Genomic DNA, 27,986 nt, shown 5'->3' with positions numbered 1-27,986 from the left:
GTGCCAGTCCTGTAGCTGTTAACTTTGAGTTTAGCTTGAATTATGGATTTTTTGGGGGGAGGGGGACTGTTTAATTTAATTACTGATAGTTTTGAAATGTTTTCTAAGTAAAGTTGGCATGAATGCAATATGGAGGACTAGGAGATAGGGTCACTTATCTGTGTTCCTATAGAAACTATTGAGTATTTGTTTTATATGGATTTTTATTCACTTTACAAATATGCTAGTAAAGAGTGCCCCTCAGCTGCTGAGCAACCATTTGTAGCTTGTACATTAGCAGAATGGGCCAAAAGCTTAGTATTGTGACTTGCTTTAAAAATAAAATATCTTGGGACACCTGGGTGGCTCAGTGGTTGAGCATCTGCCTTCAGCTCAGGGTGTGATCCCGTGGTTCCAGGATGGAGTCCCAGGGCTCCCTGCATGGAACCTGCTTCTCCCTCTGCCTCTGTCTCTGCCTCTGTCTCTCTCATGAATAAATTAATAAAATCTTTTTTTAAAAATCTTGAAATAATTAAAAAAATAATGATTTTCTTGTCATAAAAAGGCCAATGGTTACAATGGTAGACCGTTCTGCGAATTTTGTCTAGCTGGTCTAGAACCAGCCTGAGCTGTTTTGCTGAGAACAGTGAATAACAGTGACTCATGGTCAAAGCATGCCACATACTGATAACTGGTATTGCTTTGTACTTAACAAATTCAAGGTTAGTATTGGGGCAGTTTATACAAGTTTATTGATGGCACTTATTGATGCTTATCACATTGATTTTCACTAGGGGTCTGGGAGTGCCTGAGGTTCTCTGCTGTTGAGGCTGATTATACAGAGGGAATGTGCCTATAGGAACAGAAGGGTTCAAACTTCATTTGAGTTCCCTGCTTCCCAGGTGTTCTGTCTACATGTTGTTCCTGATTTGAGAGTAAAGTCATGCAGAGCTACTTATAGAGGGAAGACTACCAGAGCTACTCTAGACTTTGCTTCTCTAGACTTTGCTGAGACAGGCCTTGCTTGGAATGGATATTACTTAAATGTTTTTGCTATATTGTATTCTTTTCCCTGCAATAAACTGCAGTTTGGTATCAGTCATTTTGAATCTTGTGAGGCTTCTTTAGCAATTAAACCCTATCTGATCACCACTTGCGGTCATACAAGTCTAACAAGAGATTTTTAAAATAAAAAGTCAATCTACTTAAAGTTTAAAATGTTTAAGCATTGGATTAATTTCTAACTTTTGTATTTTTCCATAATCATAAATTTATGTACCTCTTTCTGTGCTTTCTCTCTGCCTTTTGTTTAAAATCAATTTAATCCCCACCTTTATAGAAAACCCTTTTGCTACTTTTCTTGGAGGTTACCTTGTATAGTTTAACTTTCATCATTGTTGTGTCAGTATCTAAAATTAGTAATTATTTAAACCCCTTTTCTTAAACTCTTCAAAGCTTTAGAATGCTTTTATTTCAAATGCTTTTGTTTTATTCATATGTATATCCTGTTCTTATCCAGCAAAACTTTTCTTTCTTAAGTACAACTTTAGAAATCCATTTTGATAGCATCATTGGTAGTAAGACACTGTGTTTATCTACATGTATTTTCATGATGGTCCTTTTTTTTTTTAAAGATTTTATTTATTTAGGGATCCCTGGGTGGCGCAGCGGTTTGGCGCCTGCCTTAGGCCCAGGGCGCGATCCTGGAGACCCGGGATCGAATCCCACGTCGGGGTCCTGGTGCATGGAGCCTGCTTCTCCCTCTGCCTGTGTCTCTGCCTTATGATAGTCACACAGAGAGAGAGAGGCAGAGACACAGGCAGAGGGAGAAGGAGGCTCCATGCAGCCCATCGTGGGACTCGATCCCGGGTCCTCAGGATCACGGCCCAGGCCGAAGGTAGTGCTAAGCCGCTGAGCCACCCGGGCTGCCCTAATGGTCCCATTCTTGTAGGGTCATTTAAAATTATATGCAACCCTGAGTGGGTGGTACTGTTCTTTCTAATCTTCAAAACATTATGTGATTCTCCTCTATTTTCCATCATTTCTTTTAATATTTCACTCTGAGTTTAAAGACATTGTTTTCTGGGTAATCTATCTTTCTGTCTTGGCTATTCCACAATCTTCCTTTTTTTCTTCACTGGGGTGCAATGTGATAAGGGTGTGCCTTTCAGTGTACTTTGTTTTTATTAGAATTGTTTTGCTTTCATAATTGAATATATAATTCTTCATCAACTCTAGGAAACATTTAATCATAGTAAATAATGTAAATAATAAGTAACTATAGTAGTAATCATAGAAAATAATAACAATCATTTAAACAATGCCCGAGGGCATCTGGGTGACACAATTGGTTAAGCATCTGCCTTTGGCTCAGGTCATGATCACAGGGTCCTGGGATCAAGTCCTGCATCAGGCTCACTGCTCAGTTGGAAGCCTTCTTCTCCCTATGTCTGCTGTTCTTCCTGCTTGTGCTCTCTTTCTCTGTCAAATAAATACATAAAATCTGAAAACAAAACAAAAAAAAAAAACAATGCCTGAATATATTGCTGTTTTTATTTTTATTTTAAACTTTTTTTTAAAAGATTTTATTTATTTATTAGAGACAGACAGAGAGAGAGAGAGACAGGCAGAGGAAGAAGCAGGCTCCATGCAGGGTGCCTGACGTGGGACTCGATCCTGGGTCTCCAGGATCATGCCCTGGGCTGAAGGCGGCACTAAACCGCTAAGCCACTGGGGCTATCCTATATTGCTGTTTTTAAAAAATCTCTAGAACAAATCTATTTGTCTATCTAAATTGAGATGAGAAATAAATAAAAATGACAGTGGATTTCATTCTGGACTTGAAAAAAATAAGATAAATAACTGATATTTTAATATAATCTTTGAAATACATAATACTGTTGGATTAGCATTAAATTTTCTCATTTTGATCACTATATTGATATTATGAGAGATAGTTTCCATTTATTTAGGAAATATATTTATATATATATGTATATACATGTGTATGTGTGTATCACCTCACAAGTTATAATGTAATTTCTATCTATGTATCATCATTGTATTCTATTTCCTAAAATTTTATTAAGGATGTTTTGCATCTGTGTTCATATGGGTATTGGTCTGCAGTTTTCTATGAATGGCATTACCTGTGTTTGGTATCAAATTAAAGCTAAAATCATAAAACTAGTTGGAAAGAGTTCCACTCTCTTTTTAAAAAAATAATTTTACTGGGTTTGGAATTATTCCTTCCCTAAATGTTTAGAAGAACTCCCTAGTAAAGCCATCTTGGCATGAAATTATGGTGGGAAAATTGAAAACTACCAATTCAATGTCTACATATATAATAGAAGGCATTTCAGATTATTCATTTCCTCAGTGAACCTGAGTAGGTGAAGCATTTCAAGGAAATTTTTTTGTTCAGTTCCTAGTTTCCAGAGTTGTTGGAGAATTGTTTAAAATATTATGTATAATCTGGGATCCCTGGGTGGCGCACCGGTTTGGCGCCTGCCTTTGGCCCAGGGCACGATCCTGGAGACCCAGGATCGAATCCGTCGGGCTCCCAGTGCATGGAGTCTGCTTCTCCCTCTGCCTATGTCTCTGCCTCTCTATCATAAATAAATAAAAATTAAAAAATTAAAAAAATTATGTATAATCTTTTTAATGTCTTTAATATATCTAGTGCTATACCATCTTTCATTGCTTATATTGGTAAATCATCCTGTCTCTGAACAAGCTACATACAGATCTATCAACTATATTGATCTAGTTAAATGATAGCTTTGGAATTCATTAATTTTCTCTATTTTTATGATCTATTTTATTTTCTGCTCTTTAATATTTCTTTCCTTTTGTCTACTTTAATTATTTTTATATTTAGTGTCCTACCTTGAGTATTCAAAATATTTACTCATCTTTTTTTTTTTAATATTTTATTTATTTATTCATGAGAGACACACAGAGAGAGAGAGGCAAAGACACAGGCAGAGGGAAAAGCAGGCTCCACGAAGGGAGCCCGATGTGGGACTTGATCCCAGGACCCCAGGATCATGCCCAGGGCCAAAGGCAGGCACTAAACCGCTGAGCCACCCAGGCATCCCTATTCATCTCCTATTTATTTCCAAAATAAGTATTTAGATCTATACCTTTTCTTCTAATCTCAGCTATAGCAAATCTTGATATACTGGGTTTCATTTTACTCAGTTCAAAATATTATCTACTTTTTTTGTGATTTATTTTTTGATGCAAACATTGTTTAAGTGTTTTCTTTAACTTCCAAACTTGTGGGGATTTTTTTCCCCCCAGAATATTCCTTTATGAAGACTAGCTTAATTCCCTTATGGTATAGTTTCATGGATTTAACCAATCTACATTTAGTGACATTTATTTATGGCCTATGGTCTAGTTTGATGAACATCCTTTTGTGGACCTTAAAATATATTCTGCTATTGTTGGAGAAAGATTCTCTAAATGTCAATTAGACCAAGTTGGTTGATGGTTGTAGGTTAGTTTCCTATCGTTGATGTAACAAATTATCACAAACCATAAATGGCTTAAAACAACAGCAATTTATTCTATCACAGCTCTGGAGGCTAGAAGTCTGAAGTCAAGATGTCAGGACATATTTCTTCTGAAGTCTCTTGGGAAGATTCCTTCCTTGCCTCTTTCCTAGCTACTGATAGTTTAAAAATCATTTTATTTATTTTTCATCATAAGTGTACTCTTTCACTTTCCCAGCAGTGTGATTCCTGGATGGTAGGGTTGTATTATTTTAATTTTTTTTAGTAACCTCCATACTGTTTTCCACAGTGACTGCACCAGTTTACATTCCTACCAACAGTGCAATAGAGTTCCTTTTTCTCCACAATCTTACCAAAAAGAAAAAAAAAATTAAAAGCAGAAAGGGAAGATAGTTATATATAAGGGGAACCCCATAAAACTATCAGAATACTTTTCAGCATAAACTGCATGACAGAAGAGAGTGGCATGATATATTCAAAGTGCTGAAACGGAAAAATCTACAGCTAAGAATACTCTATCCAGCAAGACTATCATTCAGAATAGAAAGAGAGATAGAGTTTCTCAGACAAAAACTAAAGGAGTTCATGACCACTAAATCAAATATAAAAATATTAAAGGGGTGGGATCCCTGGGTGGCGCAGCGGTTTGGCGCCTGCCTTTGGCCCAGGGCGCGATCCTGGAGACCCGGGATCGAATCCCACGTCGGGCTCCCGGTGCATGGAGCCTGCTTCTCCCTCTGCCTGTGTCTCTGCCTCTCTCTCTCTCTCTGTATGACTATCGTAAATAAATTAATTAATTAATTAAAAAAAATATATTAAAGGGGACTCCGAGTGGAAAGGAGGACCATAAGTGAGAGTATGAAAAATAAAAAACATAAGAGCAGCAAAAATAAATATTTCTATAAAATCAGTGCAGAGATCCAAAAAATAAAAGTATACAAAATATGAGAGAATACACCCAAAATATGAGGGGGAGAGAAGAATGGACTTAAGCAACTTAAACTTAAGCAACCATCAACTTAAAATAGCCTGCTATATGCAGAAGATGTTATACACAAGTTACCTAATGATAACTGCAAATCAAAAACCCATAATAGATGTGCAAAGAACAAAGAGAAAGAATTCTAAGCCTATCATTAAAGAAAGTCAACAAACCATGAAAAAGAGCAGAACGGATCTGAAAAAAAAATCTAGAGGAACAACCACAAAACAAGTAACAACATGGAACTACATACCTATCAATAATTACTTTGAATGTAAATGGACTAAATGCTCTAATCAAAAGACATAGGGTGACAAAGTGGATAAAAGAAACAAGACCCATTTATACATTGCCTACAAGAGATGGCTTCACAGATTAATTCTATCAAACATTTAAAGAGAAGCTAATACCCCTTCTTCTCAAACTATTCCAAAAATATGAGTGGAAGAAAAACTTCCAAATTCATTCTGTGAAGCCAATATCACTCTGATGCCAAAATCAGATAGACACCACAAAAGAGAGAGAGAGAGAGAGAGAATTACAAGTCAATATCTTTCATGAATAAAGATGCAAAATCCTCCACAAAATATTAGCAAGCCAAATCCAATAATGCATTTAAAAAATCTTATACCATGATCAAGTTGGATTTATTCCTATGGTGCAAGGGTGGTTCAATATTTGCAAAACAATCAACATGATATTTCACATCAATAAGGGAAAGGATAATGACCATATGATCATTTCAAGAGATGAAGAAAACGCATTTGACAAAGTACAATATCCATTCATGATAAAAAACCCTCTGTAAAGTAGATCTATTGAGAACATATCTCAACATAATAAAGACCTTATATGAAAATTCCACAGCCAACATTATACTCAATAGTGAAAACAGAGATCTTTTGCACTAAGGTCAGGAATAAGACTAGGATGTCCATTCTCACCATCTTTATTCAACATAGTACTAGAAGTCCAAGCCACAGCAATTAGACAACATAAGGAAATAAAAGGCACCCAACTTGGTAAGGAAAAAGTAAAATTCTACTTGCAGATGACATGATACAATATATAGAAATCCCTAAAGACTACCAAAAAACTATTAGAGCTGATAAATGAATTCAATAAAGTCACAACATAAAAAATTAATGTACAGAAATCTGTTGCATTCATACACACTAATAATAAAAGAGCAGAAAGTGAAATCAAGAAAACAATCCCATTTACAATTGCACCAAAAACAATAAAATACCTAGGAGTAAACTTAATCAGAGGTGAAAGACCTCTGAAAACTTTATAAAACACTGATGAAAGAAATTCAAGATGATGCAAAGAAATGGAAAGACATTCCATGCTTTGGGTTGAAGAAAAAAAATATTAAAATGCCCATACTACCCAAAGCAATCTACACATTTAAGCAATCCCTATAAAAATATCAACAGTATTTTTCACAGAATTAGAACAATCCTAAAATTTGTATGGAACTATAAAAGACCTCAAATAGCCAAAGCAATCTTGAAAAAGAAAAAACTGGAGGCATCACAAGTCCAGATTTCAAGCTATGCTATAAAGTGGTAGTAATTAAAACAGTATGGTACTGGCATAAAAACCAGTCTCTGGTTTTGTTTTAAATAGACATTTCACTCAGATATTTTCTTTCCTGTTATGCTCTTGCTTTTAGTATTCCAAATACATGTATATTAGACCACTTGATATTTTCCTACAAGTCACTAATGCTGTTTATTCTTTGTTCACTTTTTCCCTTTCTATGTGGTTCATTTTGCTTATCTATAATTTTACCTTTAAACACACTGACATTTTCTTCTGCAATATCTCATCTGATTTTCATACTAGTTTTTTTGTTAGATATTATATTCTACCATAAGTTCTACATAGATCTATTTTTATAACTGTTTTTACATCTATTTCTTTTAATCAAGTTCTTGTTTTTTTTTTTTTTTTTTTTTATCTTTCCAGGAACAAATGCAGGATATTTACAAAAAAAAATTTTAAAAGCTCTCTAAACGTACTTGTTTCGTTTTATCATTTTAGTCATTTTTTGTGTTTTTTCCTTATATTTCTGCTCCTTCGTGTGCCCAGTAAATTGCTTATTGGGTGCCAGACAAGATAAACCTTACATTGTTGAATGTTGCATTTGCTTGTATTCCTTCAGTGTCAGATTTTTCTTGGCTTTCAGGTAAAGGTACCTGTTAGCAGTCCTTCCCTTGAATGTTTGCTTTTAATTCTTTTCAGGGTGTCCAGAGCAAATCTTAATCTGTGTTAAGTTTCACTATCTAGGCGATATATTTCTGAGTTTTCTAAGTGTTGTTCTGTATACTGTATAATAGGTATTTCTACATTGGTAGATAAGAACATAAATAATTGCCAGCCTTACACAAGCTGCAGGAATTATTTGGTATACTGTCTTCTAGTGGTACTTTTCTAAACCTCGGATAGTTTACCCTCACATTTGTATAGAACTGGACATAGTCAACAATTCAGTAGATCTTTCCTCAATTCTTTGCCTTTCCTCTTTCCCTGTGCACCCACCCCCATCCCTAGCTCCTACCCTTTCACACCTAAAGTCTAGTCACATTAGTCTTAATACCCTGACGTAATAGATCTACACTTACTTCAGTGTTTTCTCTGTGAAATAGGGTGAGGGAGAGGGAGTGATTTTGCAGCAGGCTCAGGAGACAGAGAGAAGCTAAAACCCTGAGGTGCCAGGGATAGGGCATAGAGGCTTGCAGCAGTGGTCTGAGTTTGAGACTAAGTGGTAGGAGGTGGTTTATAGGGGCTATGGCAGAGTAGGCAGCAGTGCAGAAGCAGGTGAGAGAAATAGCCTTGAGGACACAGCGGGCAGGCAAGAGGAAAGCATTAGGGTCAGAAGCCAGCATAGAGGCTGGGCCATGGAGGGAGCAGGTTGCCAAGGGTGAAGAACAAGGCCTGGGGAGCCACCAGGGCTGGGTGTCTTGATAGCATAAGAGGTCCAGGGAGTCAATGCTGCCACCAAGGAGCCATTAGGTGAGAAGGGAATTCCTAGGCTGGGGCAATAGGCACATGGAGATCTCCAAAGCTGAGCTGCTAGGGATTGCAGAGGTGGGAGGCAGCAGAACCTGGTGCTTGGAGATTAGAGCCCAGAGAGGTACAGCCAGTTAGACCAGAGCTCTCTGGACTCTGCCCGAGTACACACCTAACACCCTACCTCTAAGCCAGCAGTTTAGGATTTAGGGCTGTGGCTTCCTTCCCATCTAAACCAAAGCCTCTCTGCAGGCAAGTCCTACCCTGGCAGGCCCCAACTCCTTTATACCTTTGATGCAGTGCACCAGCCGGTGATTTCCCCCAATCCCTGGGGCCCCAGCTGCACTTAAAGTTGGCAAGTTGTTTCTTTCTGGAGGCTCTGGGAAATCAGATTCCTGCTTGTATGCATTGTTGGCAGAATTCAGTTCCATGTGGTTGTAGGATTGAGGTCTCTAAGCTTCCGAGGGGCCTTCTGGTTGTATTGAGACCATCTACAAAGTCACACAATTTCTTCAAAGGGCTGTGTCACTCAATGCTCTGACCTGACCTTGCTGAGCCAGGACTGAAGATGCTGGCTATCATAGGTGTGGTGCTCAACTTAGTACCTAGCTTTATCTTAGAACCAGCAATGGAGCAACAAAGGGCCTGATACAGCCATGTCTAACTCTTCTGCCTCTTTCTCCCTATAGCTGGGAAAGGTTCTGTTTTTAATGACTCATGTGATTAGATTGAGCCCAGCTGGGTAAGTCTCATCACAAAGTGTATTATACATGCAAAGCTCCATTGGTCATCTATAGGACCATTCACAGGTTCTGAGGATAAGGGCATGGACAGCTTTGGCAGCAACAATTCCATCTACTACAGTTTGCTGTCTGGTCCTCAGATTCGTATCTGTCCTGCTTACAAAATATATTCCACCAATCCCAAGATCACAAAATGTCTCCTTCCATTTCTATATCAACTCAACACTCAAATCTCATCGAAATATTGTCTACATCAGATATGTCTGAGGCTCTGGATATAATCCATCCTGGCATACAATCCTCTCCATCTGTGGATCTGTAAAACTAGAAAACAAGGCATCTGCTCCCAAAATAAAATGGTGGGATAGACCTAGGGTAATAGTTATACACATTGTTTCAAAAGGGAGAAAATGAAAGAATAAGGGAAAGCCACAAGTTCCAAGAAATTTGGAAATCAAGCTTAGCAAACTACATTAGGTAGCAAGGTCTGGGAATACCAGGTTCAGGGCTCTGGCCACTGGGCTCTCAGCTCCCCATCCTGGGTTCTACTCTGTCCTCTAAGTCCTCCGTTTCTATGACAGGTAACAAAGGTTTGCAACTTAGTAATTTTTCTGAGCCAGTTTCATGTGTGCAGAATATCGGAGGTCCTAATTTCATATTCTGTCCTTTTAAGATCCAAAGTGTTTCTACCACAAAATTTTCAAGAACTTTGTGGCTCTTCTGTATATAACACAGAGATTCACTCCACTAGACAAGAGGTTAGTCCACACATTTTTCCCCCCTGGATGATCCCAATATCAATTTTTGCTTTTGCTGAGATGGCCAAGGGTTGCCTTTAAGCTTCCAAGATGGTCTCTGCTTATACTGAGGAGACCTGCTTAGTCAAATCTCTTCAAAGAAATTCTATGTGGCTGAATACTCTGCTCTTTTGATCTTGCTGAGATATTACAAGAGACTAAAAAGTCACATCCATGGCTATTTCTCCAGAACATGCTTTCCTGATCATGAATCAGTTCATTTCAATGTCTTTTGCAATTAAGACAGGGTAAGAATTCCCCAAATCATCAAATCTTGGGTCTTTTCTGTATATAATAGTTCTTCTCTATGTTTTTATCTCTTCCGTGTCACATTTTACCATGATCAATACAAAGAAGGCCACACTTTCAACACTTTGTTTAGGAATTTCCTCAGCTAAATGTCCATATAAAGACTTGTACATTAATATTTGCACCAGCTTTGTTTTTAATATTTAGAATTTGGGGGAAGAACATGTCAATTAAGATAAAGGGATAAATTGCAGTATATCCATAGAGTATTACTCATCTATTTATACACACAACATGGATGATTCACAAAATAATTGCATGAAAGACAGTGGACAATAAACTTCTAAAATTCAATTTAAATAAGGTTCTAGAAAAGGCAAATTTATCTATAATGAAGGTAAATCAATGGTTGCCTGGGGAAGGGATGGGAAGTATTAGGAAGAGCATTGAGAGGGATTAGGAAGGGGCATGAGGTAACTTTGGGGGTGGTTATATTCAATACTACAGCTGGGTGATTTCTTATACGTATATTAAGGCCTACCAAATTGCACTTTAGTATATGCAGTGTATTCCATGTTGACTACATATCAGTAAAACTATAAAAGATGATTCCACTGCAACATCTGGGTCTCCCACTTCTATTAGAAAACCAGACTATCAATATAGTGACTCTATTTTCTCTCTCCAAACATCTGGTAGAGAACCTCTTCCTCTGCAGCAAGAAAAACTGGCAAGCAGTGAAGGCTGTTTCCCAGTGAGTCACCAGAATCTCTGGCTGGTCACAAAATCTACATCCCTGGACCACAATGTATACCCCAGAGTTCTTGCCTATGCAGCAAAGACACTAGATATAGAGCCCAGAGAGGTACAGAAATCGAAATAAAATTTACATTCTTTGCTCTGTCACTGACCTTGGTCAGAGTGACAAAGCTCTGGAGATGCTAAGAATTGCCATGCATCCCAATCTCATACAGCCATAGTGACTGGTATGTTTGTGGATGTCTTTTTAAAATGGGAACATCCACTCTCATTTGCCAGTCCCCAGGCCCAATTATTCACACTGTGTCTTGGCATCAGTTTTGTTTCCTTCCTGGGTTGGTAAGTCTTGCAGCCAGAGACCTGGGTACCAGATCAGATTCTGGCCTTCAGGGCATATGGCACTTGGCAGGTCCTCAGAAACAGCTTCCCCTCAACTGTGCTGTGAAATATGGCACATATGCTGGAAATAAGACACTCAATCCATGCTGGTCTCAAACATATTGAAGGCTGTCACAACCTCCCTCAACATCACCATCAAAGTGATGTCTGGGCCCTCAAATAACTCTAAAATCCAGACATCAGGCCCACAAACCCCTGAGAAACTTTTGTCAGCAATACCAGAAGTAGACTGAGAATGTTTCCCTCTCAACTGGAAAGTTGAGGCACATGAAACCAGGAGCACCCCCCTCCCAGTTTACCTCTTCAGTTTTACATGGCCTAATTGTTTTCTAACCACTCCAAACAGTAAAAAGAATGTCCAAAAGTAACAATGGCTTAAATAACAAGGTCTTTATTATCATAGAAACCAGAGCAACAGAAGTTAGTAGTTCTCCAGGTTGGGTGACTTGAAGGCTGGAAAATCTGTTATAAGTACCACATGAGATCAACACTATGAAGAAAGTAAACTTTTTTTGTAAGCCACCAGAACACAGCTCAGATCCTCTTGGCTAAAGATGTATGTAAGGTCCACACTTTTAACCAGTCAGTGGGGAGGGAATGAGGAATCCCATTTAATTCAGGATTCTTATTATTTCCCTCTAGGAACTGGAGAGTACAAAGCTCTACCTTCCCTGAGGACATAACGGTAACTAAGCTGATAGAGCAGACATGGTTTCAGCCACAGGCATTGAGTGACAAATCTGGCAAAGACCTGAGTAGGTCTGAAAGTGCAACACAACTCATGAAACCTTCCCTGTACCTGGCATTCATAAGGTATCTCCCCAGTGTTAATGTTCAGATATGAGTTTCAACATCTGATTGATGTCTTCCTCTCAAAGGGCAATCATAGAGCTCCTCTCTGTAGGAGTCCTGTTGAGAGCACTCCTAAAGCCTTCCTGCAGTGTGAACTTTCTGGTGCCGAATGAGGTGGGAACTTAAACTATAGGCTTTCCCACATTCATTGCACTCATATGGCCTTTCTCCAGTGTGAACTTTTTGGTGCCTAACAAGGTGGGATGTTCTGATGAAATCTTTCCCACATTTGCTGCACACAAATGGCCTTTCCCCTGTGTGAACTCTCTGATGTGCAATAAAGTCAGAGCTTCGACTAAAGAATTTCCCACATTCGATGCACTCAAAAGGCCTTGCCTCAGTATGAATCCTCTGGTGTTTAATGAGGGTGTATTTGTGACCAAAGGATTTCCCACAATCACTGCAAACATAAGGATTTTCTCCAGTATGGATACTCTCATGCTGAACAAGTGTGGATTTGTGCCTGAAGACTTTCCCACAATTGTTGCACTTATAAGGCCTTGCTCCATTGTGAACTCTCTGGTGTACAATTAGGTTGGAATGATGACTAAAGTATTTTCCACATTCACTACACTTGTAAGGCATTTCTCCAGTGTGAATTCTTTTGTGCTGAGTAAGGTTGTCTTTGCGGCTAAAGGCTTTTCCACATTCTTTGCACTCATAAGGCCTTTCTCCAGTGTGGATTCTCTGGTGTTGGATAAGGGTGGCTTTACGGCTGAAGGCTTTCCCACATTCACTGCACTCATAAGGCCTTTCTCCAGTGTGGATTCTCTGGTGCTGGACAAGTGTGTCTTTGCGGTTGAAGGCCTTCCCACATTCACTGCACCTGTAATGCATCTGGCCACTGTGAGAGGCCTCCCCACTCCTGGTGCTCCTTGTCTTCTTCTTGCTGTGAGTGGCCTTTTGCTGGTGACTGCCCAAACTGACCTGGAGGGTCTGCTCCTCCTCACATTGAAAAGGTTTTTCTGACAGGTGAGGTTCTTCACAAACTCTACAGTTCTTGACAAATGAGGTCTTCCCTTTGTCTCTTCTTAAGGGTTTCTCTACATTGTACTGCTTCTGGTGCTGATGAAAGTTTGCAGTGAAGCAGAATTGTTTCCCACAGGCCCCACATGTGTAAGGTTTCAGTACTTGGCGTGTTTCCTGGTGCAAGATATCTTTCAAGACAGGGCCACATATGTCGCAAGGGTGAGCCATCTGGGTTGATGAACCTGCCTTGGAAATACTATCATGTGACACTTCTATAGAAATACTCTGTTCAGAAGGTGCCTCTTCATCCTCCACCGCACACCAACAACCTAAAGGCAGAAAAATGCTGTTGAAGTGCATGATGACTCTGGCGGGAAGGGGCAACCCCATCACCAATGTGTCTAGTATACCCAGGATTTAGTTCATGGGGCTATTAGCAGGACAGCAGATTTGGGATCAGGTTAAAGAAAAAGCTGCTGTGCAATACTGGGTCCCAAAGGGTCACAGAATGAGGAAGCCTTCACAAAGGACATACACAAGAATGAGGTGTAGCTCAGGGAGAACCAACAGGCAGGATGTCCAATTTACTCTTCAGCAAATGATTTTTAGAAGGGCTTTGGCTACTGGTGAGTGCTATGCAGAAATGTATGTCCAGGCCCAGTAAAATCTGATTTAAAATGAGCAACTGGTATCCTAGAATCATTTAAGGATATATGTATGTCATGACACATTAGCACTGTCCAATAAAGAACACTGCAGAAGGAATAGTAGAGAGCACTGGTAAAGTGGGCATGGACAGCCCTGGGTCAGAGGTCAGAACATAAAAGACAAGAACAAGGAGAAAAAGATAGAAATAAGTATGGTCTACAACCTGGGCACCAAACAGGATTCTGGTGCTAGTTGAACCCAGCCCAGAAGTCACACCCACTTCAAGCTCCCACTCACCGGGGCCTGTCCACGTCCCTCCTGCCATGGCTACAGTCATGACCTCTCAGTCAGGCACTCAGAGTTCTTTCCCCTGCTAAGTTCAGCAACCACAAAGCATCTGGAAGAAACAAGTCATAGAGGAAAGACAGGGCAAGTAGGAAAGCAGTGACCTAGAGCAGCCCATCCACAAGTGATTAAGACAACTAAATATTACAAAATGAGTATCAGAAGCATCTTGTAGGATCAGCGCACTGGGCCACATGGCAGTGACTATTATGGCAATTCATGACACAAGTAGATCCAAAGAATATGCCTATTATAAGAAAGGGGCAGAATGTGGAGCAGATGTATCATGAATGTGGGCAGAGCCATATAGTAAGGGAAAGGGCAAGCAGGGTAGTCCACTGGGCTGACCACAAGGAATAAAGGCGGCAATACACAGCTGAGCTCCAGTACCTAAGAAAACCTAGGTTAGTGAGGAAAAATAGCAGTGCCCAGGCAGCTATAGGAAGAAAATGGCAACCTTTGAGGGAAGAAAGAGTAGAGCACAGCCCAGAAAACTTGGGCATACAGGGCCTTACCCGGCAAGACCGTAAATGCAAAGCACAGAAAACACTGCATTATGACACAAATCTCTGGGCCTTATCATGCAGCCCCCATTTCTCCCAAGAGAAAGACACAAACACATCCTTGAAAGTCACATGACCCTGTATGAAGTCAACAACTTGAACACAGAGGCAGCAGTTCTCCCTGGGACTCCTGGTCTACCCACCACAATTCACCCTCCTCCCCAGCTCCCCAACTCAGATACCAGGCCCTCATGTGACTGGTGCCTACCCACTCTTTTCCCACTTTCTAGTCATCATTTTGTCCAACCCAGAACAGGCAGGGGACAGATAGACACTTCTGTCAGCTAGTTCTCCTGGGGTCTAGAGATCATGCATCTCATATACATATTTGAGCTTGGAATTCTCCCTAGAGCCCCCAGGCTATGAATTCAGATCCCATCTCTAGTACATATTGTTCTTTAGACCAGAGCTCTCTCATGTCTATGCATATCCACAACATAGGCATCTCCCACATGCAAATCTGCACACAGCACCCAAAGAATTCTTGGTTAATGCATCCAAGATCCTACCTGGCTCCAGTTGATGGTCCCCACGGCCATGTACTCTGAACCCAATTTTTAAATCCTTCCTTCCAGGCCCTATTCCTTGATTCAACTTCAGCAATCCAGAACAACATATAGGTCAGATAAACCCAGCCTCCTTCCCACTTTGCTGTTACATACTAAGGATGCTATATTCTCAATAGTCATAGGCTTAACACTAAATTCTCATGCAAAGCCCGCACCCACTGTCCTTCTACCTCAATCATAGTTACTCTGCCAGCTGACCCAATCTGCCCCTGAGGTAATCTACCGTGACTTAAACTCCCCACATCCCATTAAAGGTCACCACAAACATGTGGGAACCACACAGAGAAGGGCAAAGCACTTGCTCTGGCCTCACATTCATCTCATCTCTAATACTACTCTACACCAACATCCATCTCACGTCTATATGCTCTCTCTAGAAGACTTCCCCACCTGCCAGATCCTCCTCTCTCTCCCAACCATGCACACTAACCTCCCTTTTCCTGTCCCTTGGGTGACTCCTATCTCACTCTGCTGTGTCCACCCCCTTCTAGACCCTTAATGGCACTGCTACTATGATGTAAAGATTCTCTCTATAAATCTGATAAGCAGCTCTATTTAATCCATATAGTGGCTGCCACCTTTGAGACTTGAATCCCTCCTCTGAAATCCAAACGTCTGTGTCCAGCTATCTACCTGTACCTCCACTCAGATTCAACATGGTCAAAGCCTAATTCTTGATATTACTTCTGAAAGCTACTCCCATCACCAACTTCACCATCTCAATTGAGGGTTTTTCCATCCTTATGTTTTCTCAGGCCAAAAACTATGGGAGCTGTAGGGTCATCCTTGACTCTTCACATTCTTTCTCTCACCATCCACATCAGAAAATCTGGTTGGCCCTGCTTAAAGAAAAGAAAAAAAAAAAAATCCAGAATCCAAGCATTTGTCCCTCACCTCCAGAGCCACCAGTCCAGTCTAGCCATCATCAAAAGTGATCTTTCCTGACCCCAGTCATTTTTCACCATGCAGCCAGAGAAAGCCTGTTAAGACCAGTCAGTTCACTCCCTCCTCTGCTCCAAACATTCCATGGCTCCCAACAGAAGCCCAGCTCCACAGGCTGCCATTCTGGGGTTGAATCCTGCCTGTCTCCTGCTCTCTGATCACACCAGACATAATGGAGACCTGAGGCTCCCTAAACACTCCTAGTTCAGCCTCAAGTGATGTTTTTGCACCTGCTGGTTCTAGTGCCTAGAGCACCGTTCACACTTTTTCCCACTGCACTGGATTCAAGGCAAAAGACCATTAGTAACACTGGCACTCCCAAACTCAAAGGCAAGTAGAAGGATAAGTGAAGACTCCTGAGACACCACCATTTCCCATAGTGGGTTGCCAAGATCATGGCCAAGTGGGGCATGATGAATCAGGACCTGCATACTCTGCACTCACCTATGCAGAGATCCTAAGTGCTTCTACCATCAAAGCAACTTGGCAGAAGGAGGAAGCTGAGAGTGGCAGGTAACCAGAGTGGGGTATCATGGACTAACTATTCCCCTATCCCTTGCCCTTTGGTGAGGATAATTTCTGAATGTCTAATCTCAAATACTAAGACTCCAGTGTTGCCTTCTACCAGCTGGGTGTCCATGAACAAAGATGTGTTGCAGTGTCCTCATCTGTAAAGCAGGGATAACAGCAGTAGACACCTAACAGGGCTACAGTTTGTAGCAACACGTTAATACATGTCAAGGATCTTTGAATTCGTTTTTCCTCTCCACAAGCTTCACATTTTTCCAATTGGTTGTGAAACAAATGAAGGGACAGGTTTTTTATACTATTTATTTTTAAGCTTTAAGCTTTTAAGAAGATGTGATATTTAAGACTTTCATCATAATCAAACACTTAGAGGCAAGCAAATTATTAAGCATTAACAGAAAGTTCTATCCATACATCTACTTATGTATACCAGCCATGTGCACACTGGCCTTTCGCCAAACTAGCCTAACTGTAACATACTCCTCTGAAGGTGAGCCTGCTGGAGGCCGTTCATTAGAGATGTTCATAATCTCTCTTACTTAAGAGTTAGGGAATTGATGTGCCAGTGTCCTGGATTGGGCTGAGGCTGCTCCACTAGCCAGGCTGACTTTTCCTCTGTTCTTCAGGCAGTGCCTTTGCTGAGCCCACAGAGTGGCAAATCTATAGCACCTCACTCCTGCCTCTGTATCTCATGTCAGGTTCCTTATACCCTACAGCCCTTTCCTCCAGCTAAGACCAGCCAGAACTCTTTCACATGCTTCCTTCTGAAGGTAATGAAGAATGTCACCTCTTTTTCCCTGCCCTCCAATCTCTCACCTCAAGGACTACGTGAGATAAAGACATCCTTAATATTCTTCCTCAGAATCTGCTCTCCAGGCTTTGACTTGAGGCCTCGTCCCTCATTGGTCTCCAACACAGCTCCCTCCCTGGAAGTCCAGACCTGCATGGCCAAATGCCCTAGGGACACCTTAGCTTTACCACATCCAAAATACAACTCCTGATTCCTTCAAAGGAGCTTCCTGCTCCAACGGACCCATTCCCACCGAAGTTCAAGGGGGTGGGGGAGGGAAAACAAAACTGTGAAGGTCCCTCATTCCTTCGTTCACGTATAGCCATTATCTGACAGCGGAAAACCCTATTGGTTTTACCTTTAAAACTCCATTTCTCCACCTCCAACTTGCCCGCCATGGCTCCGATCCAAGCACCACAAAACCTCCAAAGTCTGCGGCCTCCTCGCCTCCAAGTCCACCACCCACTCGGCCGTAATGTGTACTCCCCCAAGCCAGACCACATCTGTTCTTCCATCGCTCCAAGAGTCCTCGCCATGAAGGCACAAGGCTCCCCTGCCATGCTCCCTGCAAACACTAGCACTCCGGTTTCCTGAATCCTCCCGGCTCAGTGGCGCCTCCAAGCCTGTGCTCGTGCTAGTCGAACGGCCAGGAACAAACACTTCGACGGCTCATCCCACCGGCTGTTAGAAATGGGGGCTCCCCCTGTAAACGCCCCCGTGGCCCAGGACATCGGAGACTGGGCTGCAACGACTTCAACTGGTGCCCCTCTTTCAGGGCTTCGTGATTCGGAACCCCAAAACGCGTCAAGGTCCGGCGAACAGAGTACCCACCTACGCGGGATCCATCACCGCGGTCGCCGCCATCACAATCTGGACCACACGGAGCTGTGAAGAGTCCCAGTTCGGGACCCGAGCATTGCCGTGGCTAGGCCCTGGCCGCGGAGCCTTCGCGGGTGCTGCCACCGCCAAGCCTCTCCCCGGTAGACACAGGGTCTCCTCCCGCGCCTTCCAGCGTGTATCACTCCGAACCCAACCAGCGCTCCAGAAGCTCTACTCCGAAAGCTACACCAGGAACGGACAAAATGTCCGCCGCGAGGAAGACACCGGAAGTCCCGCCCAGCGTTTTCCGCTCACTTTTAATGATGCCGCCACCGCGCGGCGCAGGGATTTCTAGGTAATGTAGTTTCCCTGACCAATCGGCCCTAGTGATTCTTGGACTTGCTCCCTGCGGGTGCTAAGGCTGCGGCGTCCACCGTAGAGCTCTGGGAAACTGTGCCTCGAGGGTCAGAGCACTGGGCGAGGCTTCAGTCCTCTTAAAGAGCTCACGCCTAGATTCCGTGCTTGTGTAGTCTGCGGGAGGGCGCAAGAATGGTAACTTTCTTGTAGGTATTCCCCAAAGCCAAAAAACCACATGGACATATCTTGTCAAACTACTTTGAGTCCACTCACAGTCCACGTATATTTCCTTGCTAGTTTTTATTTTTTTGTTTAAATATTTAAAAGATTTTGTTCATTCATTAAAGACATAGAAAAAAAGAAAAAAGAGAGAGAGAGAGAGAGAGAGAGAGAGAGAGAAGATAAAGGCAGAGGGAGAAGCAGGCTACATGGAGGAAACCTGATATGGGACTTGATCCTGGTACTCCGGGATCATGCCCTGAGCTAAAGCAGACACTCAACCCCTGAGCCATGCAGGCGTCCCAATCTATATGGATTTAAAAACCAGCATGCAGCACCCTGTAATTGAAATGATCCTTCTTAGCCCAAAGCTAAGATATATTGATTTCCCTCTAGGAATATGCCGACTATCTGAAAAGGGTCATTATAAATGCTTTCTAAAGTGCCAGGACTGGTGGCAGTAAATGTGCAAAGGTGACTATCCAAACCCAGAAATAAAGATTTGGAGCATCAAGATCTCATTTCTTTGCTAGGAAGTGCTTTTCACTTCATTTGCAATTAGAGGGACAGTGTCTGAATTGGGAGTTGAGATTATTTTTGGTAAATGATGAAGCACAGGAGGAGGATGGGGGGGAGTGAAGGAAGGAAGGAAGGAAAGAGTGAGATACCAGGGGCTTAGCATAAGAAACACCATCTTGTATATAGCTGCTATTTTTGTAATCTTATGTCTGTTTAAACTGCAAAATGTCCCAATACCCAGGGTTTCAGGAAGTATACCATAGACATTTGCTTCACCCAGCTTTTTGGCTTCTGTACAATGACTAGCAAGCTACTAGGACTCAACAGAAACTGTCAACAGGATAGGTTTATGCCTTTATTAACCTATCCCTGAATTTACTCGGGCTTCGAGATTTTGGAGTGCATGAACCACCTTGCAGCCGCTGGCTTTCAATAAAGACTCCTTAATTTGGCCTTCTGACTATGGCGTCCATCTATATAAGTTGCTGCTCTAGCTATAACATTTGGAGGCCCCAGCGAGATCCCCAAGTGATCTCTGTCGCTCGGTTCTGACGCCTATTGGGCTGAGGGCCTCTCTGCCAGTGCTGCTGGGATTGCGAGAAATCTCTAGGGGAGGCGTCCCCTGAGATGTTCAGGGCCCCGGAGGCTTCTCTTCCAGGCTGTGACAGCCTGACGAGAGAAACGACGACGTCCCACCCCCAAAATACCCACAGAGTCATCTGTAAATTCCTGAGGTCAGTGTCACCTGTTTACCTGGAGACTGGTCCATGTGGGTGGAAGCTGGAGGACCAGACCTAGTCTGAACTCCCCTCCACAGGCTCCCCCTAAGATGTTAGGAAGGGGCTTCTGGTTAAGGGACCCAGAGGGGGTCCCTCCTGTTCTGTACTTAAGAGACCCAGGGGGGGGTCACTCCCGGTTTCTGCTTGGGGGTCCCAGCAGGGATCCCTCCTGGTTTCTGTTTGGGGGACCCAGGGAGGGTCCCTCCTCGTTTCTGGTTAAGGGACCCAGTGGGGGTCCCTCCTAGTTTTACACTTTTTGGCCAATTCCTCTACTCTCTTCTGTCAGCTGACATCTTTACACACACACACACACACACACACACACACACACACACACACACGAACAACCTCAAAAAAAACATCGGGCACCTGTCAGCCATTTAAAAGTGAGTAGCACGGCTGCCAGTCTTAAGACTCAGGTGACAGGTTTCTGGTCAAGGGTTCAATCTCCCTTCCCACCAGAAGGGAGATTCCTGCCCTCTTACAACCCTCAAACAACCAGGGATAGGCCAAGAGGGGGAAGAGAAAAATGACAGGAGTGAGTCTGTGATCTCAGGCCTACACACCCAAAGTCACACTCAGGAAGAAAATAAACAAGAAAACCATAGAGGGGAAGCTCTCTTTCCCCTCAGGGAAGCTCCCCCTGACAACTGACATCGTATTTGTCCCATTCTCCATGAGCAACCTTTACAATTGAAAAGCCCCAAATCCCCCTTTCTCAGAAAAACCACAGACTCTGATTAGCCTCTTAGAATCAGTTTTTCCCACACAGCAGCCCACCTGAGATGACTGTTAACAGCTCCTAGTCACTCTTTTCACATCTGAAAAAAGGAAAAGAAGCCAGCTGAAATCCAAAAAGTAGACACTGGTGCAGCTCTTTCAGTCTTGACAGAGCCAATGGGACCTTTGACCTCTCATAAAACCTCCATTCAAGGGGCCACCAGATAATCTGTCTCATGCCCATGGACCACTCTATGGACTGTGGATTTAGGAAAAAAACACAGTCACTTACTCATTCGTAGTTATTCCAGGATGCCGTAGCCCCTGCTCAGGTGCGACTTCCTCCAAAAGCTTTAAGCTACTATTTCATTAGAAAAGACAAAGGCCATCCTGATGATCAATCAGGCAAGGACTAGAACCCACAGAACAAACTCCTCAACCCCCAACGCAGATCCTCCTCACCTGTCCACTATCAGAAGAGTATATGCTACAAGAAAGGGTGAGTACCGGCCTTCCAGAGCCTTCCAAATATCTTTTTTAAAAATATTTATTTATTTATTTATTTATTTATTTATTTATTTATTTATGATAGTCACACACAGAAAGAGAGAGAGAGAGAGAGGCAGAGACATAAGCAGGCTCCATGCACCGGGAGCCCGATGTGGGATTCGATCCTGGGTCTCCAGGATCGCGTCCTGGGCCAAAGGCAGGCGCCAAACCGCTGCGCCACCCAGGGATCCCCCTTCCAAATATCTTTCCAAACTCCGAGAAAAGTTTCCCTGGGTATGGGCAGAAGACAACCCTCCGGGACTGGCCAGTCATCAGACCCCAGTAATAGTGCAGCTATTAGCTACTGCCACTCCTGTCCAGATAAAACAATACCCCATAAGTTTGAATGCAAGAAAAGGCATCACTATACATATCTCCGGACTGAGACAAGCAGGAATTCTAGTCCTTTGCTAGTTGTCTTGGAATACCCCTCTATTTCCTGTCCAGAAACCAGGAACTAATGACTATCAGCCAGTACAAGACCTCAGAGAAATAAACAAATGGTAGAGACTACATACCCCACAGTCCCTAACCCTTATACTTTATTAAGCCTCCTAACTCCAGAGTGCAAATTCTATACAGTTCTGGACTTAAAGGATGCTTTTTTTTAGCATTCCCTCGGCACCCATCAGTCAGCCTATCTTTGCCTTTGAATGGACAGATACAGAAGGAGGCTTCTCTGGACAATTGACTTGGACTAGGTTACCACAGGGATTCAAAAATTCTCCCACCCTATTCGACAAGGCTCTAAGTTCAGACCTCCACATGTTCCAACGAGGACATCCTAAATGCACCCTACTCCAGTATGTGGATGACCTCCTATTGGCCTCTAATGATAAGGCTAAATGTCAAAAAGCTACTGAGGATCTCTTAGAAACCTTACAGACTCTGGGCTACATGTCTCAGCCGAAAAGGCACAACTATGCTCCCTCTCAGTTACATACCTGGGATACAATATCAGCAATGGTGAACGGACCCGTTCTCTTAGTAGAATCAAAGCCATTCTATAAATTCCCACACCTAAAACTAAGCAGCAGGTACGAGAATTCCTGGGGGTGGTTGGATATTGCTGCCTATGGATTCCAGGGTTTGCTGAGATTGCTAAGCCCCTATATTCCAGCAAAGTGGGGCAGGGGGGACCCAGCCACTGGAATGGACTGAAACTCATGAATAGGCCTTTGAACAGTTAAAAAGGGCTCTGACCTCAGCCCCTGCACTGGCCTTACTGGATGTCACAAAGCCTTTCCATCTCTATATACATGAAAGGCGGGGAATAGTGAAAGAGGTCCTAATCCAAACACTGGGGCCCTGGAAGAGACCCGTGGCCTATCTGTCCAAAAGACTGGATCCAGCTGCAGCCAGATGGCCAGCATGCCTCCAAGTGGTGGCTGCAGCTGCCCTGTTGATCAAAGAAGTGGAAAAACTGACATTGGGGCAAGAACTCTTATTAACAGCACCCCATGGGTCAAAACCTTACTCCGAGGGGCCCAGAGCATTGGATGTCAAATGCTTAGGTTACTCAGTTTCAGGCCCTTCTGTTAGATCAGCCTCACATTAAGTTTCAAAAAACTCTGGCTATAGGGGATCCCTGGGTGGCTCAGCAGTTTGGTGCCTGCCTTTGGCCCAGGGCGCGATCCTGGAGTCCCGGGATCGTCGCCCACATCGGGCTCCTGGCATGGAGCCTGCTTCTCCCTCCTCCTGCATCTCTGCCTCTCTCTCTCTCTCTCTCTGTATCTATAATAAATAAATAAATAAATAAATCTTAAAAAAAAAAAACTCTGGCTATAAACCCTGCAAGCTTGCTTCCAGATGATGACCCGGAAGAACTGATACACAACTGCCTGAAAACGATTGATATAGTACAGACTGCTCACCTGGACCTGAAGGATGTGCTGCTGCCTGCTTCTGATGCGGTGTTGTTCACTGATGGCAGCAGGTATGTCCAGGAAGAAATCAGGTACGAGGGGGCAGTGGTAGTGACTTTGGATCAGGTCATCTGGGAGCAATCCCTTAACAGAGGAACTTTGGCTCAAAAGGCTGAACTTGTTGCCCTCATCCAGGCTCTCTGATATGCAAAAGAAAAGATTGTAACCATCTATACTGATAGTAGGTGTGCATTTGCCAAGCACATGTCCATGGCACAATATATCAAGAAAGGCAGCTGCTAACCTCAACAGGTGATAACATTAAAAACAGGAAAGAAATCCTAGCCTTGCTAAAGACCATATGGCTGCCCAAGGCGGTTGTTGCCATAGTCCACTGCAAGGGACATCAGAAGGGGCATCAACTGAAGCCAGAGGAAATTGAATGGCAGACCAGGTAGCCTGAGAGGTAGCACAAAAACCAGTGGGTCTTTTACCGATCTTAATGACTGTACCCATTCTGGAACTACCTACCTCATCTACTTACATGGAAGCAGAAAACAATCTGGCCACACAGAAAGGGGCCTGCCTGGAAACAAATGGATGGTGAATCCTACCAGACAGAAGGCTACTGGTCCCTGAGACTCTAGGTCAGACTTTAATTAACCAATTGCACCAGTCAACACATTTAGGTCAAACAAAGCTCAGTGAACTGTTAAAAAAATATAGATATTATATTCCTAACCTAAGTAGCTTAATAGACCACCTTGTCTCTAGATATATCATCTGTGCACAGGTAAATGCAAAGCAGGGAAAGAAAGCTCCTCTTGGAATTCAGTTAAGGGGAGTCTCCCCAGGGGAACATTGGGAAATAGACTTCACAGAAATAAAATCCTCAGCAGCAGGATATAAATATCTCCTGGTCTTTGTAGATACCTTTTCTGGATGGGCAGAAGCCTATCCCACAAGGGTGAAAACGGCAACAATGGCAGTAAAGAAATTACTCCAGGAAATCATTTCTAGATTTGGCCTACCAACAACTATTGGTTCACATAATGGCCCTGGGGATCCCTGGGTGGCTCAGTGGTTTAGTGCCTGTCTTCAGCCTGGGGCGTGGTCCTGGAGTCCCAGAATCGAGTCCCACATCGGGCTCCCTGCATGGAGCCTGCTTCTCCCACCTGTATCTCTGCCTCTCTCTCTCTCTCTCTCTCTCTCATTCTGTGTGTGTGTGTGTGTGTCTCATGAATAAATAAATAAAATCTTAAAAAAAAATAATGGCCCTGTTTTTACAGCTAAAATCTCCCGAGACATTGCTAAAGCCCTAAATATTAATTAGAAATTACATTACTGCCCCCCAAAGTTCGGGGCAGATAGAGTGAATGAATAGAACTCTAAAAAAAAAAAAAAAAAAAACAAAAAAAAAAAAAACCTTGGGATGCCTGAGTGGCTCAGCAGTTGAGGGCCTGCCTTTGGTTCAGGACGTGATCCTGGATTCCCAGGTTCACGTTCTGGTCCACATCGGGCTCCTTGCATGGAGCCTGCTTCTCCCTCTGCCTGTGTCTCTGCCTCTCTCTCTGTGTCTCTCAGGAGTACATAAATAAAATCTTAAAAGAATAAAAATTTAAAATAAAAAAAAACTTTGATGAAACTTACTCTAAAAACTGGTGAAAACTGGACCACTTTATTCCCCCTTGTCCTCCTGAGGGCAAGATGTACCCCTTATCAGGAGGAGTTCACCCTCTGTAAAATTGTGTTTGGCAGTCCCCTCCCATTCTCCCCAAACTCCAAAAGGAGTTAAAGGTTGAAATTCATAATCACTCTCTAATCAAGGTTTTATAGGCCCTACAACTCACCCAGGAGGTGATTCATAAACAAGTCCGGAAGATTAGTCTATATCATCAACAGATCCAGTACACCCTTTCCAGCCTGGAGACTCAGTTTGGATAAAGAAGTTTACCACCCAGGGACTAATTCCCACTTGGAAGGGACCATACATGGTCGTCTTAACCACACCAACAGCCATTAAAGTCAGCAGCATCCTCACCTGGCTACACCACTCCCATGTCAAAAAAGGACAAAACAACACAAAAGGTCCAGGAAACCCAGGATCCTCTAAAGATAAGACTCTCGAGTGTTCCCTAATCCTAATTCTTACCATGTTCTGTACAAGTAAATCTGTAAATCCCCACTAACCTAAACCCCAAACTATATGGAAACTCAGAAATGGGATTACAGAGGAAATATTTACAAGTGTTACACAAGCTGTTTGGGGAGAGACTAATCTAAAACCAGACCTTTGCTCCTTGTTTAAAAATTACATAAAAATAGGTATAGGACAAGAATGAGGGGCACCTTAAAAATATGGAATTAAAAAGGCTAAACAAGGGCTACAAAAAAATGGATGCATTTAAAAACTTGTTTAGGGCAGCCCCGGTGGCACAGCAGTTTGGTGCCACCTGCAGCCCGGGGTGTGATCCTGGAGACTGGGGATCGAGTCCCACGTCAGGCTCCTTGAATGGAGCCTGCTTCTCCCTCTGCCTGTGTCTTTGCTTCTCTCTCTCTCTCTCTCTCTCTCTCTCTCTCTCTCTCTGTGTGTGTGTCTCTCATGAATAATAATAAATAAATAAATAAATAAATAAATAAATAAATAAATAAAATCTTTAAAAAAATTGTTTAACTGGTCACCATGGGTCACCACCTTTGTGTCAGCCACTGTGGGCTGCTCTTATTATTCTACTAAGAGAACGGGTCCGTTCACCATTGCTGATATTGTATCCCAGGTATGTAACTGAGAGGGAGCATAGTTGTGCCTTTTCGGCTGAGACATGTAGCCCAGAGTCTGTAAGGTTTCTAAGAGATCCTCAGTAGCTTTTTGACATTTAGCCTTATCATCAGAGGCCAATAGGAGGTCATCCACATACTGGAGTAGGGTGCATTGACAAGACCCTCCAACACCTGCCAGAAGATATCACTTAATTTCCTGCCTTGGCACGTTGTGTACTACACACTTTTAGTTAAACATCATGGATTTTTTTCTAAAGATTTTATTTTATTTATTCATGAGACACACACACACACACAGAGAGAGAGAGAGAGAGAGAGAGAGAGAGAGAGAGAGATACAGGCAGAGGGAGAAGCAGGTCTATGCAGGGAGCCCGATGCAGTACTCGATCCTGGGATTCCAGAATCACTCCCTGGTCGGAAGGCAGGCACTAAACCGCTGAGCCATCCAGGGATCCCCATGAACTTCTTTTAATTCTTTGAAGTCCACCTGTGTTGTACCAATTTGGGGGTATTCCTCAGTCATTTTCTTTTCCCTTGAAACATTTTTCACTCCATATGCTTTACCATTGCAATAAATTTTTTGAATGTCACTTCAAAGTTGATATCAACAGTGAGTTTCCACTCCAGAACTCCTAAACACTGAAAATCTCCCCCATGTCATTATCACTGTTGCCTGATATTCTCCAATGAATAGCTTATGTACTTTTAGAAAGTCAACATTATATTTACACTGTGTTCATTTTTAGCAATCATATAAGCAATATGAGGCCAGGGTTATTTTTGCTGTTATTCTACACTGATCCCTATGTGATAACAGATCATCTAGCATACAATATGAGTGTTTTATGTATAAACACACAGAAGAGTGATTAAATAAATAGATAATTAAATACATAAATGACAGATGCCCCATAGGGAACTTATTGTCCAGAGACCATACTTGGAAAAATTATTTTCTTCCCCAGAAAGCAGAGAAAAACAGAGGCATGGGTGTCACTGCCAAGGAACACAAAAGGGTTGAATGTTGGGAAGCCAGAAGATGCCAGTGTAGACATATTCATTAACCAGTGGCTTGGGTTCACAATAAGTGGTACCCACAAAAACAAAATGAGAGAGAGAAAATAAAAGGAGATGAATATGCTCACCAGGGCCAGGATAGTACGTGTGAATGAATCCACATCTGGGATTGAAGTTATAGAAAACTATCTCAGAACTTCTTCTGATATAAGAAAACAAAAAGCCACCCCAAACTACTGAGATTATGTAAACAGGATGTAAGAGTTGACAGGAAGGATTCCCAATGACAAAGTGTCGGACACTTTCAGCATCAAATAGTAATTGTAACAAATAAACATGTTTTAAAGATGCATTTTTATCACTACTTAAAAAAAATAACCTTATGTTTGGATGATGATAGAAGACCAAATCAACACATTCTAGAAGTCCAAAGTGCTATCCATTGTGCTACAGAGCCTGCTAAAATCAACACACTTTAAAGGAGGGAAAAAGGGAAAAGATTCAGACCTTTTTGTTATATAAAGTTTCTCTTTTTGTAGAAGTTTCAACCTGATAAGAAAAGGCAGAGACACCTGGATGACTCAAAGGTTGAGCATCTGTCTTCAGCCCAGGGCCTGATCCTGGGCTGAAGGTATAGATATCCCAACACTGGGATGCCTGGGTGGCTCAGTGGTTGAACATCTGCCTTCGGCTCAGGGCCATCTGCCTT

General features: G+C 42.5%; 1 protein-coding gene across 4 annotated transcripts; it reads right to left on the bottom strand.

The window, feature by feature from the left end:
- Positions 1 to 11,821: 11,821 nt before the first annotated feature.
- Positions 11,822 to 18,753, bottom strand: LOC129500898 (zinc finger protein 134-like). 4 transcript variants are annotated; one of them, XM_055311802.1, is made up of 4 exons: positions 18,484 to 18,753; positions 16,108 to 16,231; positions 14,213 to 14,312; positions 11,822 to 13,596 (listed from the first exon to the last, which is right to left on the bottom strand). In XM_055311802.1, exons 3-4 carry the CDS (start codon positions 14,250 to 14,252, stop codon positions 12,371 to 12,373), a joined length of 1,266 nt encoding a protein of 421 aa, XP_055167777.1. In that variant the 5' UTR covers positions 14,253 to 14,312; positions 16,108 to 16,231; positions 18,484 to 18,753; the 3' UTR covers positions 11,822 to 12,370. The 4 variants fall into 4 exon arrangements, with proteins under 4 accessions (XP_055167777.1, XP_055167774.1, XP_055167776.1 ...); XM_055311799.1 differs by having other exon boundaries at positions 14,213 to 16,231; XM_055311801.1 differs by lacking the exon at positions 16,108 to 16,231.
- Positions 18,754 to 27,986: the final 9,233 nt, after the last annotated feature.

The sequence above is a fragment of the Nyctereutes procyonoides genome, unplaced genomic scaffold, assembly GCF_905146905.1.
Source record: "Nyctereutes procyonoides isolate TBG_1078 unplaced genomic scaffold, NYPRO_anot_genome, whole genome shotgun sequence".
Classification (NCBI taxonomy): Eukaryota; Metazoa; Chordata; class Mammalia; order Carnivora; family Canidae; genus Nyctereutes; species Nyctereutes procyonoides.
Note: the sequence above shows the minus strand (reverse complement) of the source record. Positions and strands in the feature narration are given on the sequence as shown.